Here is a 16,279-nt window from a genome sequence, read left to right on the forward strand (position 1 = left end):
GCACACCCCTTGGAAGTGGCAGAACTGAGATTTGAAACTAGACTTCTGTTGTTCCAAAATGCATACACACTGCAGGTGCTCTTAGCTCTGGCTTTGAATACAAATTCGTCCCTTTGCAAGTGGGAATGGCTTCAGCAGTCCTATTTTGCCTTTCAGGATACATACAGTTCTTAAAGTCTGATGTTTATTTTAAGCCTTTTTTGGCACTTGTTACTCTTTTTTTTTTTTTTGCGGTACGCGGGCCTCTCACTGTTGTGGCCTCTCCTGTTGCGGAGCACAGGCTCCGGACGCGCAGGCTCAGCGGCCATGGCTCACGGGCCCAGCCGCTCCGCGGCATGTGGGATCTTCCCGGACTGGGGCATGAACCCGTGTCCCCTGCATCGGCAGGCGGACTCTCAACCACTGCGCCACCAGGGAAGCCCTACACTTGTTACTCTTTTGAACTGGTTCAGGACATTTCACTTTGCAGATTTTGGAAACTTATTTATAAGTAAGGGCTTGTGGATGTAAAACATCATATATGTGCCATAGCCCCAAGATATGAATGTGTATTTTTACCACTGAGAAGCCTCTCTTGCATGTCGTCTTATGCCAGTCTGAGCAGGGCCTGGATCTTAATTTGTGGTCTCCCACTGTGGGTGCCCAGGCACTGCCCCACCCCTCAAAGTCATAGCCGTGACTGCTGTGCCTCTCTCTCTGCCAGGCCTCTCTCAAATGTCTTTTGTCTCTGAGGGCTGGGAGGGAGCCTGGTCTGCTAGGGACTCTTATCATCTACAGCTGTGTTTCTGTCTGGCTTTGACTTTATATTTCCAGGTTCTCTTGACACTTCGATATCCCAGGTGGTAAAGAATGAAGGGAAAGGAGCAAAGAGAAAAGCCTCTGAAGAAGAGAAGAATGGCAGTGAAGAGCTTGTGGAAAAGAAAGTTTGTAAAGGTTTTCAGACAGTTTGAAAACAAATGTATTAGACTTCATATTGTAAAACAACCCAGAGCAAAAAGCAAGCTCAGCTTTCCGACAATATTGGATTGGCCAAAAAGTTCGTTCGGTTTTAAGTAAAAATAAAAGACATTTTTCATTTTCACCAAGAAGTTCATTGAATAATGTATTCATTAACTGAATGACCTTTTTGGCCAACCCAATACTTCCTTTTAATGTCTGTATTTAAGAAGTGGATAGGGTTTCTTATTTGCAAACGGATTTCCAAGTTTACTTTTGCTTCCTCTCTCCTTGCTCTCCATGTACATCTGTTACCTTTGGTCAGATAGGAAACCTGCATTTGTCCTTCAAGGGTTAAAAACCACAGGTAGTTCTTACTTAGCCTTCGGCAGTGAGTGTTTAGCTTATTGGCCCCCCAGTTCCTTGTCCCCAGCCTGTTGGTTAGCACTTGGAATTCTGTGAATAGCTCAGTAGACAGGTCCCAAGAGACAGCCTGAGGCTGGAAAAAGCAATTGAAATTTGTAGTCAGCTTTGTAGCATGTCACAGTGAGTGGGGAAGAAATGAAAAGTATCAGCTAAAGAGAAAAACTGTGGATTTTCACTTATCGCACTGGCCACTTTGTCTTGTGCCATAAGTGATCTCAAGGCAGAGGCTGTAGGCTGCAGTGCAGGTGTGAGAGGACCTGCTCCACCTCTGCTGTGAAGACGTGCGCTCAGCTTGGCTTGTCACTGCCTTGAGCCTGGAGAGCACTGTGCCTGCCACCAGCCACTCTTCAGAAAGCGCTCATTCTATCACTTCTATGGATCTAGGTGTCAGAAAAAGCTTAAACCAGCCATTAAAGAGAAATTTCTGCGCCTCCAGTGAACTCCTTTTTCCTTTCCTTCCTCAGTTAAAGTAAAAGCAGCTGATCTTACCATTTGTTCAAATTCTTCCAGCCTCAAGCATGGAAATATATATTTCCAGTGTATCCAGCAGGGTATTAGGGATAAACTCTACTTGCTTGCATTCCTCTAAACTAGAAATTTTTTTGTCCTTATTAAATTATTGACAGACTAGATTTGCACAGAATTCCTTGCCCCAGTTCAAGTCCCACTTCTGTGGGATGACAGCACATTCCTTGCTCTGGTGCTTTGACTTAATGCCCTCGCAAGAGAAGCCATTCTGTACTAACTTGCTGTCGTCTGCTGTCTCCTTTCCACTGCTCAGCCTTGCAGAGACCGGCCCTGTCCAACAGTGGTCTGAATCTTGTAACAGACTTGCAGTCCGGGAGATGCCTTGAGGGGTATAGCTTATTTGTTTGCAGCATTAGGGCATTGCTGAGTAGAACAGCCATAGTTCCCTCTCATTTGCTCTGGGACTAGGGCTTCTGGAGAGAAGGGCACAGTTTTGTATTGGCTTTTTGTTCTCTTTTTCTTAGGCTCTTCGGTGATCTTTGGTTTGAAAGGCTATGTAGCTGAGCGGAAGGGCGAGCGGGAGGAGATGCAGGACGCCCATGTCATCCTGAATGACATCACCGAGGAGTGTAGGCCCCCCTCCTCCCTCATGTGAGTGTCTGTGCTCTAGCAGCCTGATGGCATAAAAGTCTCTGTTCTGATGGGAACTTTGGGCTGTATCCAGTTTGTGTTTATTAGAAAGACATATTTCTTGAGCTGCTTGGTTCAACATCAGTAGTTCTCAGCTGGGGTTGGTTTTGCCCCCCAGGGACATTTTTGGTTGTCACAGTGGGGGATGTACTACTGGCATATAGTGAGTGGAGGCCAGGATGTTATCCTATAGTGCACGGGTTAGCCCTACAACAATTGTCCTGCTGAACTTGAGAAACCCTGCTAATTGGGAAATGACTCTCCCTATTTTGGGTCTTGGGGTGTGTGCTTTCCACCAGTACCTGAAGAGGTTCTGACAGATAGTATTCTTATTCTTTGACCCAGGAGATAGAGGTAGAAGCTGCTAATTACAGAGGTGAATGGTGATCGGGAGAGCTAGTGCATATAGCGAGGGCCCAGAAAGAACAAAAAAGCAGAAATGGCATCAAGAAGATTTCCTGCAGTTGTACAAACTAAAATGAAGGAAAAGGCATGGAGGAAAAGCCATTGCTCACCAAGAGCAAGAATATGCTTTGGAGTTGCTTTCGAACCCAGGAAAGGGGCTTCTGGAGAGCCCCACGGGGGTAGATATTTTCGGGATAGATTTAATTGAGGAACACTAAGCCATAACTAGCAAATACTACGCTGTAAGATTCTGAGTTATCAACCACATGAAATTTATTTTTTCATGGCTTGTGATGTCCCAGATTGAAAAGGAATTTCAAAAATGTTTGAAAAAAGAGCAGCTCTGCAGAATAAATGTCATTTCTCATAGGCATTTTTGTTCTATCCTTCTTGAAACAGTTTTTTAATGACATTTATTCTATTTATGTTTTTTGGCAAAACTTGAAAGGGGAATAGGAATAAGACTATATAGTAAGATAGGCTTTAAGAATTCTATATTGGTCGGAGTTTGAGCAAGAATCCTGAAATTCCCTATTCTGTCTCTCATAGATTTTTTAAAATAATTTTTTAATATCTTTATTGGAGTATAATTGCTTTACAATATTGTGTTAGTTTCTGCCATACAACAAAGTGAATCAGCTATAACTCTTACAGATATTTTTGACCGTCTTGGATCAGTAACTGTTTATCTGTGTGTTAGTGTTTGAAACTAAATCTGCTTTAAATAGAAAAAAGTTCTGAATTTTAGTTTAGTGAAAAATCAGGGTTAATAGATCTTGATTTTTAAAAACAAGTGTGAGTTTTTAATTCTTAATTTAAAAATGTCACGGAAGTTACTTAAATGTTTGTCTCAGGTAATGTTAATGTTCGCTGTCTAAGAGTTAACAGCTTTTATGGAGAGGAGTAGTCTTTGCTGTGAGAATCTCTCTGACTCTCAGTTCATTGTTCCAGTACCCGGGTTTCATATTTTGCTGTTTTCGATGGACATGGAGGAATTCGAGCCTCAAAATTTGCTGCACAGAATTTGCATCAGAACTTAATCAGGAAATTTCCTAAAGGTGAGACTGAGAGCTAAATCGGTTCATGTTCATCTTGGTGTTGGCTGTTTGTGCTGATCAGTGACATGTCACTGGCTTTAGCAGAGTCCTTGGTGACTCTAAAAGAGCAGGGATGGGCTTCCCTGGTGGCGCAGTGGTTGAGAGTCCGCCTGCCGATGCAGGGGACACGGGTTCATGCCCTGGTCCGGGAAGATCCCACATGCCGCGGAGCGGCTGGGCCCGTGAGCCATGGCCGCTGAGCCTGTGCATCCGGAGCCTGTGCTACACAACGGGAGAGGCCACAACAGTAAGAGGCCCGCGTACTGCAAGAAATAAAAATAAAAAAAAATAAAAGAGCAGGGCTGAGAGGAGGCGGCTCCGAGGTGAGCAGGTACGGTGGCCGTGCAGGTGTGTCTAGTATGGAACTTCTCGTGTCTCTGAGTGATTGGCCCCTCTCGTGGAATGTCTTTGGGTACAAGTGAGTGTCTTGCCTTTGTATTTGGGAGACTACTAAAACCAAATGCAGGTGGCACTTAGAGGTGAGGAAGTACAGGCTGTTCTTGGTTGTAATACAGAAACAAAATGACAGTGGCGGGAGGATAATCTTCCCTCCTTAAGAGTTTGTTTTCTTTTGTTCCTTCTGTAATAGGAGATGTAATCAGTGTAGAGAAAACCGTGAAAAGATGCCTCTTGGACACTTTCAAGCATACTGATGAAGAATTCCTGAAGCAAGCTTCAAGCCAGTAAGTGTAATAACCACATGAAGACACATGAGTGGAGCACGCGTGTTGTTTTCCTAAACACATTCCAGGCCTGCTAATGCAGTTTAATGCTGATGCTCACTGTCTGAAAAGTTCCTAGCACCAAGTAATCTCTCACAACTTAACGAAATCTGGAACAGAAAAAAGCACGTATCAAACCATCCATTTAAAAAGTATAAGACTCCCCATTCAACTCGGGAAATTAGCCTCAAAGTGCTAGCATGTTGGTGGTGACTGTATTTCTGATGTGTTTCCCCCCAGGAAGCCTGCCTGGAAAGATGGGTCCACTGCTACCTGTGTTCTGGCTGTAGACAACATTCTTTATATTGCCAACCTCGGAGATAGTCGGGTACGTGACTCTGGAGGCACCTATTTAGATAACAGCATGTCACATGGGAGAAGAGCTGTAGAAGCACTTGCTGAATAAGATTACAGTGATGATGGCTGGGTTGGAATCTTCTATTGGGGTTGCTGCAGGGGGTTCTGCTGCAGGGTTTAAGTTCTGGGTCAGGGAACAGCAGCTAAGCTTGAGGCTGTTTGTTCTCTGAGAAGGCTTATACCCTGTCTGTCAGATACAGAGCTGTGAGTTGGAATTTAATTGGCCTGCAAGTACCTTAAATATTCATCTTCATTTTTCTGACCTCAGGCCATAATGAATGAATAACTCAAAAGCTGTAGCTAGAAAGTGCTAGAAGATGTGACATATATCCGTTGAGCCCAGTACACCTGGCTGAGGGAGAAACGCGATGATTTCCCACTGGTGACATCCTGTGTCCCAGTCCCAGTTGTGGGGAATGACAGAGCTGGAGGGCAGTGCTCTGCAAGGTCTCTGCAGTCCCTCCCACCTCCCCTGCCAGGAGCGGATGTTCACCTCCATTGCCGCTTGCTTTTCAGCCATTCTCCATGCTTGTTCAGCAGTCACTGGACAAAGTGACCTTCCCACTCTTACTAGCACCTTCAGACGTGGAAATAGCTGCTCCCACCCCTGTTGCTTTTAGGGTGATCTATAAATATGGAGCGCTAGGAGCTGTAGCATCACAGATGACAGCCCTGCCCTAGTGGAGTTCATGTTCTGGTGATGTTTTAGTAGGTCTGTCTAGTGGACTGTCTCTTGTACATAGGTGTTTAGATCAAAGGACTTAAAAAAACAACATGAGTAAAATTGGCCAAAAAAAGAGAGACTTTGGAGCCAGGCCCAAGTTTGAGTCCTGGCCTTGCTCTCTGACTCTAGGCACGATGCTTATCCCCTGGGCCTCAGGCTTCCTCCTCTGTAGTATAAGAGGTTTGTCCGGAAGTTACCACACAGTAAACATGGTGGCGGGAACCCACGGAGAGGTACTTGGTCAGCCCACCAAACTGCCCTCGTCTTTGCCATTGTAAACTCTTGGAATGGTAACGCCTAAAGGGGCCTTGGTACCTGTTAGGTCCTCCCTTTCACGTCACAGATGAGAAGATGATGGCCTAGTGAGGGTGAGCAGTGAGCTGTGGTCATCCAGCAGAGTTTGCACCAGAGTTGAGACCCAAGCCCGGGGCTTCTCTCCCTGAATTTTTTTTGTGACACCACTTTGCTGCTTGTACTTTTGATGCTGGATCCACTGACCTCAAGTTTGTCAGCAGGAGGCTGAATCTGAAACTCCATTGTTAGCCTTTCTCTTCAGCTGTCAACTTTAGGTGCTGGGCTCATTAAATTTCACAGTCAGTGTACTCTCCATCTTCCCAGGCAATCCTGTGTCGTTACAATGAGGAGAGTCAAAAACATGCAGCCTTAAGCCTCAGCAAGGAGCATAATCCAACCCAGTATGAGGAACGAATGAGAATACAGAAGGCTGGAGGGAATGTCAGGTAACCGGGAGTGACGGGAACTCGGGAAGGAGGGTTCACTTACGTAAAAGCAGCCTTGAGACCTCTGAGGGTGGAACGTTCTGTGTCATGCAGTCTTCAGCGTAATGAGACTCTGTATGAGGTCTAACCTGGTGAAGTCGAAGTAGGTGAACGAGTGTTGTAGGATTTCACCTGTGTCCAAGTGGGAGCAAAAAATGTATGCAAGAAACATGCTTCCCTACGTTTGCAACAGGAGACCTGTCTCAAATTCAAGTTCACCGTTTGCAGCATTGTCTCTGGTCCTGGTAACTCTCATAAAAGCTGTCATTTGTCACAACCCGGTAAGCTACAGTTTTCGGCAAATTCTCCAGAGAGAAAATCTAAAGTGGTTAAGACAGTAAATGTAAGACAGTAGTGTGTGCTGATCACCTCTGGTCTTCCTGGAGAACAACTTATCTAGCCCAGAGGGCCGCTCTTACCTGGCTGCGTCCGTGGCAATTCCAGTTCATCTCTCTTTACACCTTTGAAGGGTGTGTGCCGGCTCTAGTTTATCATCTGCCATCTCTCAGGTAGTTAAAGGAGGGCTTAAGTCTTTTCTGCACTTTAGGAGAATTATACTTTAAGGACATTGCACTATGAATTTGATCAGAGGTGTTTTCTGGTTCATCTTACAGTTTGACCCCATGAGGATTTTGTCTCCTGTTGGAGATAAGGGAGAAGTAATATATCAGTGTATGAGTGCAGTTATTTGTCCTTGGATGTGTAGTTTCTCTTGTTGTTTATTTGGGGCAGTTTTTATTATTGCTTCAGGCTGTTTCTAGCCAGGGGTGCAGGGAGGTCTCTGGAGAGCAGTTAGAATTCTTAGGGTTGGTTAAAAAAACTCCTGGGTTAGTCAAAGGTGATTTGGGTCTTGGTTGTGGCTGCTACATGAGTGTCGACAGAACTGCAGGCTGGGTTCAGACCTTGGCCAGTGCTCTGTGCCTGACTTCTCCCCCATGACTGCTGTGGAAGTTAATGCCCGAGAATGTGACCCCAGTGTTAGTGTCAGCATCACCTTTTCTGCCCTTTATTATAACTTTAAAATGCTGCTTTTGCCTGAACTCCTTGAAAAGATTTTGACATTGGCAGTCCTATGGCTGAAAGTAAGATTAGCTGCATTGCATTTACTTCCTGTTTCCCAGTCCCTACTTGCTAAGAACAGTGTGGGCTTAGGGTGAGCCCCTCAATTTAGAGAAACGGGGTGGGAGGCTCAGAGACAGCAGGGGCTTTCTGTTCCTGAGCAGCAGGGCCAGGCTGTGGCCCATCTCTTGCCTGAGGCCAGGGGTGGCATGCTTTTTCTTGTCCACCACCCCCTCCTCCTTTTATTATTAAAATTTTCAAACATGCAGAAAACATTTTAAAAGAGTAAACATTTCAATACCTACCACCTAGATTCAGTAGTTAACATTTTGCCATTTTGCTTTGTCTGTTTATGTGTGTGTTTGGCTGAACTATTTAAAAGTTAGTTGCAGACATAACACCTAAGAAAATAATAATTCCTTAGGTTGTGTTAGGTTATCTAATATCCCGTCTGTACTCGTATTTCCCCAGTTGTCCCCACAGTGTCTCTGTTTGAAACCAGGGTCTGGTCAGTGTTCGCATCTACCTTGAACTCACATCTTTCCATGTAGAATCATCTCCACTTGTACTAGGCTTGGATCATCACTAGTCAGCACTTGTATAGGGTCACCAGTGCTGTTTTTTCATAGTATTGTTTAAGTCGCTTGTGTGTATTTCTTGTGAACTAGAAGTTAGGTCTAAAGGCTTCTTTAAATTCAGATAAGACATTTTCAGCAAAAATATTTGACGGGGGATGCTATGTACTTTTGATAGTCCCTCACTTCAGTAGCCATGTAAGGTCACTGGTGTGATACTGATTCCATGCTGGCTACCATGGCTACCATGTGGTGACAACAGATGGCTCCAGAGTGAAAGGACGTGTTTCTGTGTTATCAGCCCATGATCCGGGGAGATACACTTGAGCACCTTGTGAACATTGTGGCCCACCAGCCTTTCAGCTGACGGTTTTAGCATCCCTTAGTGAGCCTTGCATGAATCATTTATTTCACAGGGATGGCAAAGATGATCATCTACTTCTGTGCTTCCTTCTACGTGTATTGACAGGCATCCTATAAAGAAAGGCTTTCCTTCATCAATAGGGGAAGAACCATAGTTTCTCCCTGAAAGCAGGGTAAATGTTGAATTCTTTAATCACCATTTGCAGAGTGAGAGCCACCCACAGTTGTGGAAACTAGTGTTTTCTTTCCCTTCTCTGCTTCTCTCCATCCCCTTTTCCTTGCTCCATGAGTCACTGCAGGTGGCTTTATGTATTGGAGGCGCTGATTCTAGCTGTAGAGGCAGGGTGCTCTTGCTGCTCACATGACCTCATCTGTGGCCAGTGGGCGGGAGCTTCGGCTTGCTTCAGACACTTCTGCCTTTGTCTTAAAGCTGAGCTCCATATGCTGGGGATGCTTGTTTCAACTGCAGCGTCATCAATTCTGCGTCTGTTCTAGGACAGAGCCAGGAAACACACACACACACTCTCTCTCTCTCTCTCTCTCTCTCTCTCTCTCTCTCTCTTTAAGCTGTGAGCTTAGATTGCTATTTCTCATTCATATTGGACACTTATAGGGCTTTCTCTTAAATTCTTTGATTCAGTACTTGTAGTGTCTTCTTTTATGCTGAAAATCTTGGTTCCTGACAACATTAGTATATTTATTTGCCAAAATAGCTTGGAAATCATAGTATCAACAGTATCACTATTAATGAATTTGAGTTCCTGTGGTTCTCTTATCCTTAGTCTGTGCTTCACTGAGGATGTACGGAGTACTGTGTGTAAACATGGGATAATTATTTTCACTGCGGTTTTGTTACACTCTGGTTATTATGATCATTAGTTTCATTTTGCTTTCAACTTCAGGGCTTTTCCTGCTGGTGGGAATGTAAAATGGTGCATCTGCTGTGGAAACTAGTTTGGCAGTTCCTCACAAATTAAAAATAGATCTATCACACAACATTGTAAATCAAGTGTACTTCAATGAAAAATAAATTTAAAAATAAAAAATAAATAGATCTACCATATGATCTAGCAATTCCACTCCTGGGTATATACCCCCCAAAATTCAAAGCAGTGGATTAGAAGAGATAGGCGTGCACCCATGTTCATAGCAGCATTTTTCACAAGAACCAAAAGGTGGAAGCAACCCAAGTGTCCATCCATAGATGAAGTCGTGAACAAAATACGGTTTCTCCATACAATGGAAATACTATTCAGCCTTAACAAGGAAGGAAATCCTGTCGCATGGATGAACCTTGAGGACATTTTGCTAAGTGTTAGAATAAGCTAGTCACAGAAGAGTGACTGCTGTATGGTTTCACTTATATGAGGTCCCTGAGTGGTCAGAATCATCACCGGGACAGAAAGTAGGGTGGGAGTTGTCGGGGGAGGGGGAGGGGGAGTTGGTGTTTAATGGCCTCAGAGTTCAGTTTGGGAAGATGGGAAGGTTTTTGGAGATGGATTGTGGTGACGGTTGCACAACAACGTGAATGTACTTAATGCCACTCAACTGTACGTGTAAAAGTAGTTAAGGGCTTCCCTGGTGGCGCAGTGGTTGAGAGTCCGCCTACCAATGTAGGGGACACGGGTTCGTGCCCCGGTCCGGGGAGATCCCACATGCCGCGGAGCAGCCGGGCCCGTGAGCCATGGCCGCTGAGCCTATGTGTCCGGAGCCTGTGCTCCGCAATGGGAGAGGCCACAACAGTGAGAGGCCCGCGTACCGCAAAAAAAAAAAAAAAAAAAGGTCTTAAGGGACTTCCCTGGTGGCGCAGTGGTTGATAATCTGCCTGCCAAAGCAGGGGACACGGGTTCGAGACCTGGTCTGGGAAGATCCCACATGCCACGGAGCAACTCGGCCCGTGAGCCATAACTACTGAGCCTGTGCGTCTGGAGCCTGTGCTCCACAACAAGAGAGGCTGCAATAGTGAGAGGCCCACGCTCACCGCAACTAGAGAAAGCCCTCGCACAGAAACGAAGACCCAACACAGCCAAAAATAAATAAATAAATTTATTTTTTTAAAAAAAAGTAGTTAAGATGGTAAATTTTATGTTACATGTATTTTTACCACAATTTTAAAAATGAAACCCCCCCCACATTTACGTGGTTAATTATCTAAGTTAAATAAAAGGCACAGTTAGACATGCTTTTGTCTCTGTTCCCTTCACCCTTATTTCCTGATTCTTTTCAGTGTTTCTTTTTACAAAAATAAGCAAATCCACGTATGTATTTTTATTTTCCTACTTGCTTACACTGAAGGTAGTATACTGTATGCAGCAGTGCGTTACACTCCTTCAGGTGACTTCCTCGGAGAAGGTGAAAACAGTTTTATGTTTATTTTACAAGGAAGGCAACTGAACAGCTGAAGGGAAGCTTGCACATGTAGCATTTAGTGTCAGATTTGCAGTACTTGTGCTGGTACAGGTCTCTGATGGCAAAAAGAAACACTTCTGGAATCATACCTGCAGTCTTCTCTGTAGCACGCATCGTATTAATACACCGGATCTTGGCATCTGCAATCCTGGGATGGTCAGAAGAGGATGGAGCGTCCACCTCCCAGCCTCAGCTTTCCGAGCCTGGCAAGACCACTGAGTCCCTGCATTTGCTCACCTGCCAGAGTTGCTGAAGTCCAAGCAGGGTCTGGCTTGTCCTCACAGCCAGATTGGCTGTCCCAGTGCCTCCCTCTCCGATTGCGAAGGGAGAACTGGAACAGAAAATGGCAGCAAAAAGAGCTACGATCAGGGGACTCTGTTGAACGACTTTCCCACCAATAAAACAGCAGTTCTCTGACGGCTGGGCAGATGGGAAGGAGATGAGGGACAAAGCAATGTGGAGCAAAAGTCGCTTGAGGGTGGGAGGCCAGGCCTGTGGACGATTGGTACCGAGGGAAGGCACGTGGGTCGTGAGTGTGGACCTCAAAGCCCACTCCCTCCTCAGCATGGTGGTCTTGGGGGAGAACTTGGAGGGTAGCGGGAGGAGAGTGGGTTTTCAGCCGTTTGTTGAGGGAGAACCCGCTGCAGAGCACGCAGCTTCCTATTGTGCGTTTAGGAAGCTGGCCGCGTATCGTATAGGGTGCGTGTGGAGGAGCTCTGCTGAGGGGGATTGGAGCGCGCCGGGAAGTGCAAGCCCACACATCCACGTGGCTGGTTCCGGACAGGCCTCGTCGGGTGTGGTCCTGTTCCAGTTGTCACTGACCATGAAGGCAGGTGGTGTGGCTTCGTGCTCTTGTGATGCACAGCCTTAGAGTTGGCACTGGCCTCTGGAGCTGACTGGCGTTTGCACACACACGTCTTAGATAGCCCGTGACACTGAGTGCAGGCAGAGTGACAGCCAGCTTGCGGTGTCCGTTTCTGAAGTGTAAGTGGCTTTTCCTGGGTCTGCGATTCTGTCCGTTGTTGCTTTCTCCTGTCACTCCAGTAGTTGAGTGAGTGTAAGAATTCCACTCTGTGTAGAACTTTGCTCAGTAAACAAGAATGGAAATGGCAGCTTCTGTGTTGTGGCACACACATTTTTCTTCATTAGACTCAAGAATTGTTCCACGTTTTGTGTACTGAGTTGTGCTGGTAGTAACTGGGGCTTTGGGACCTGCCATTGCACACAATCTCACTGAAACAAGCTGGGTTTATGACTTGGGGGTGGGGTTGGGTGCGCACCAGGCACCCAGTTCCTCGATCCTGAAGAAGCGCTTTGTTGGCTTCTCACGGTGCTCGTGCTTTGAGCTGCTTCCTCAAAGGCGCTCTTGAGGCTGAGGGATCCCGCCCCCCGCCCCACCTCACTCTTCAGCTCGGCCCCTGTGCACTTCGGCCCCTCTTGCTGCGCGTTTTACTGTTTGCACTTGAGAAGACTGCTCAGCTCTTCACAGACACCAGCAGAAGTCTTCGTTGCTGGTGATTCAGCTCTGACCACTGGGAGGGTGAGGGCGACTTTGTGGGCACAGTGAAGGGCCAGGGGCCAGGCTGAGCTCTGACTCTATGAGACAGCAGCCCAGACCCAGGCGAGCAGCTTCTGGCCATGTGTGTCCATCACACAGCATCTCCAGAGCTTGTTCTGTCGTTTGGGAGCCCCGTGGTGACAGTACACCTCCACGCACGCACAGCTGCTGTTTGCTGAGTGCTCTGACGCACCTTGTCGAGCGTGGGTTCTGGTTTTACACATGAGGGTCTAGATGCTTGGGAGGTTGCAGCTGCCCGAGGTCACACAGCAAGTACACCGCCCGGATTGTCCTTGGGAGTGTCAGGCTAGGGACTGTTTCTCCTGCTGACAGAACTCTGTCTTACAATGTGGAGTCTTTTTATAGGTCACCTTCCCATCTCCCTATCCCTCATCTAAAAATAGAATGGGTGGAAGTATAATGCTGTGCAGAACACTGCCATTTGTATTTAAGTCATATTAAATCTTATTCATACCCAGTGTAAAGAAAACTCGCTTCCAAATCTGGGAATAGTCATTTTCAGGTATTTTCCGAATCTGATTAGAGTGAAATGCAAAATATCCCTCTGTTCCAGCTATTCTTAACTCTGGTGACATGGTTGATCACGTGAGAAGCTTTAAGATAAAAACAAAGCCAGGTCCCCATCCAATCAAGTTTGACCATGGACTGTGGGCAAATCAATGGATTAGGCCCAGGGCTGCCGTATGCCAGCTAGAGGGGGCGCTGTCCCCATCAGTGTGCTGTTGGGCTGAGGAGCCAGGGGCAGCAGGAGTGTGAACGACCTAAAACAAAGAAGACTCAGCACAGAAATGCTCAGACGTTGCTATGTATTAGAGGCTAGGAGATGCGGATTCCACAGGTTACATCTTTTACTCTATCCCATTTTTCTGCTTTTAAGATCGGATTCTGAGTACTGTGACCCGTGATCTGTCAGATGGAATCTGAATTTGCTTTTCCCCTCATTTTAGGGACGGGCGTGTCCTGGGTGTGCTGGAGGTGTCCCGCTCCATTGGGGATGGGCAGTACAAGCGCTGTGGGGTCACTTCTGTGCCAGATATCAGACGCTGCCAGCTGACCCCCAACGACAGGTAAAACCTCCCAGAGGCACAGGTGTGCACGCACATGGTTTTGTTTCTCTTCTGATTTCTTCCAGTTTGTGTAGTGAACCTGGGGTGGGCAGCCATGTCTCGGGCACTGTGCTAGGCCCTAGAGGTGCAGGGATAAATAAAATACCGTTTCTGCTCTCGTGGGGTCCACAGTCTGCCGGGGGGAGCACCTGTGAATGGGCGGTTCCAGTCTAGTGTGTCTTAAGAGTGTGGGGTGCTCTGGGAGACTTTGGCTGTGGGGGGAGAGAGGCATCCTTGCTGGAGAAAAGAGAAGGGCTTTTTGGCAGAGCGGACACAGGGACAGGATGAAGATGTGGCCAGGCAGATGCCATAATAGGGAGTCAGGAAAGTGATGGCAGGGTACCTGGGGACAGATTGTAAAGGCCCTGGATTCTTTGCTGAGGAGCTTGAATTTTAGCTCATAATTGGTGGAGAATCCTGGGAGGTTTTTAAGCAGAGTCAAGTTAGGTTGAGAAAGAGACCCCTTGTTTAATTGTCCAGCCCCTAATTCTGAGCTGCTTGAAGGTGAGGCCCCATGCCTAGTGCCAGAAGCCCTCAGCAAGTCAGTGTTAGAGGCTGGAGTAGGACGGAGCCCAGCGGCCAGTGAGGAACTGATGCACTGGCCCTCGCTGCGGGTGGGGATGGGGGAGGTGAACTAAGGCAGCAGTGGAAGGAGACCGGGGAGGCCAGTGCTGCGAGGGAGGAGGCTTACCCCGGCCCCCTGCCTGCTGAGTGAGCGTCTCGGGACACGGTTCCACCAGCTCCTCTGGTTTTCTAGATGATGCCTCAGGGGAGTCTCGTCTGTCCCCACATTAGATCAGGCCCCCTGTTGTATGTACTGCTCGAGCTCCCTCTGCTTTGGATCATGGCCAGTTGCTTAGGGTCTGTCAGGTCAGTGGAAGGGGCCGGCACCTGCTTGGACCTGTGCCCTGGTAGATACGTGTTGAATGAATGCCCAGTCAAAAGAGGAAAACCAGGACCTGGGTATTAAAATGAGGAGAAATGGGTGTTAGATCTGTGGGGAAACTGTCCTAGGAGAACCAGAACTGTCTCGTCTCATCCATCATTGTTCAGAAAGACTTTCCTTGGGAAGTCTAGAGGGGGCTTTGAAAGGGAGGTAGTCCTGTTCTCAGATGGTGAAAGTGGAAGGTGGTTCTCCCTTCACGTGGGGAGTGAGTGCTTGAGAACATTCCTTAAGTCCACAAACTGTCAGTTTTATTGGGTTGGCCAAAAAGTGCCTTTGGTTTTTTTAAGTAAAAATAAAAGACACATTTTTCATTTTCACCAAGAACTTTATTGAAGAACGTATTCACCCTTTTGTTCCACTACCTTCTGCCATTTTTCAGCCAACTTCACAATCCCATCTTCCCCAAACTTTTTATCTTTTTGAGCAAAGAACTGTTCCAGGGGCCTTTTACAGTCCTCCAGGGAATCGACATTGTTTTCCATTGAGAGAATTTTGTAAAGACTGAAATAAATGGAAATCCGAAGGTGCAATGTCTGGTGAATATGGTGGATGAATCAAACTTCCCAGCCAAGCTGTAACAGTTTGTGCCTGGTCATCAAAGAAACATGCAGTTTTGCGTTATCCTGCTGGAAGATTATGCGTTTTCTCTTGACTAATTCTGGACACTTTTCGTCGAGTGCTGCTTTCAGTTGGTGGAATTGGGAGCAGTACTTGTTGGAATTAATCGTTTGGTTTTCCAGAAGGAGCTCATAATAGAGGACTCCCTTCCAATCCCACCATATACACAACATCACCTTCTTTGGATGAAGACCGGCCTTTGGTGTGGTTGGTGGTGGTTCATTTAGCTTACCCCACGATCTCTTCCGTTCCACATTATTGTCACTTTTCATTGCCCATCATGATTTGTTTTAAAAACAGAACATTTTCATTACATTTCAGTAGAGAATCACATGCGGAAATGTGGTTAAGAAAGTTTTTTTCGCTTAACTTACGTGGAACCGAAACATCAAAGCGATGAACATAACCAAGCTGGTGCAGGTGACTTTCAGCGCTTGATTTGGATATTTCGAGTGTGTCGGCTGTCTCCAGCGTGGTATAACGTTGATTGTTCTCAACTAATGTCTCGATTTGATCACTGTCTACTTCAACTGGTCTACCTGACCATGGAGCGGCGTCCAGTGAGAAATCTCCAGCACAAAACTTCACAGACCACTCTTGACACATTCGATCAGTCACAGCACCTTCTCCATACACTGCACAAATCTTTTTTTGCATTTCAGTTGCGTTTTTACCTTTCTTGAAATAATCATAATATGCCGAAAATGTTGCTTTTTTCCTCCCATCTTCAATATTAAAACGGCTACACAAAAATTCACCAATTTTGATGTCTTTTTTTTTTTTTTTTTTTTTTTTTTTTTGCGGTACGCGGGCCTCTCACTGTTGTGGCCTCTCCCGTTGCGGAGCACAGGTTCCGGACGCGCAGGCTTAGCGGCCATGGCTCACGGGCCTAGCCGCTCTGCGGCATGTGGGATCTTCCCGGACCGGGGCACGAACCCGTGTCCCTGCATCGGCAGGCGGACTCTCAACCACTGCGCCATCGGGGAAGCCCAATAAGTCTTTTTTTTAAATGTACGCTGA

At 46.5% G+C, this 16,279-nt stretch overlaps 1 protein-coding gene across 8 annotated transcripts in view; it reads left to right on the forward strand.

Annotated features, from left to right (window-relative positions):
- ILKAP (ILK associated serine/threonine phosphatase) overlaps nt 1-16,279 on the forward strand; it is a 29,292-nt gene that overhangs the window by 11,945 nt on the left and 1,068 nt on the right. For 5 of the 8 annotated variants that reach the window (XM_060151687.1, XM_060151688.1, XM_060151689.1 and 2 more), the window contains 7 exons: nt 814-933; nt 2,355-2,481; nt 3,877-3,983; nt 4,612-4,705; nt 4,985-5,072; nt 6,444-6,565; nt 13,537-13,656. In XM_060151687.1, the coding sequence (XP_060007670.1) occupies nt 814-933; nt 2,355-2,481; nt 3,877-3,983; nt 4,612-4,705; nt 4,985-5,072; nt 6,444-6,565; nt 13,537-13,656 (778 nt within the window). Of the gene's footprint in view, nt 1-813; nt 934-2,354; nt 2,482-3,876; nt 3,984-4,611; nt 4,706-4,984; nt 5,073-6,443; nt 6,566-13,536; nt 13,679-16,279 lie in introns of all 8 variants that reach the window. The other 3 variants (XR_009541002.1, XM_060151690.1, XM_060151692.1) reach the window with 3 other exon arrangements.

This window comes from Lagenorhynchus albirostris, chromosome 6, assembly GCF_949774975.1.
Source record: "Lagenorhynchus albirostris chromosome 6, mLagAlb1.1, whole genome shotgun sequence".
Taxonomy (NCBI): domain Eukaryota; kingdom Metazoa; phylum Chordata; class Mammalia; order Artiodactyla; family Delphinidae; genus Lagenorhynchus; species Lagenorhynchus albirostris.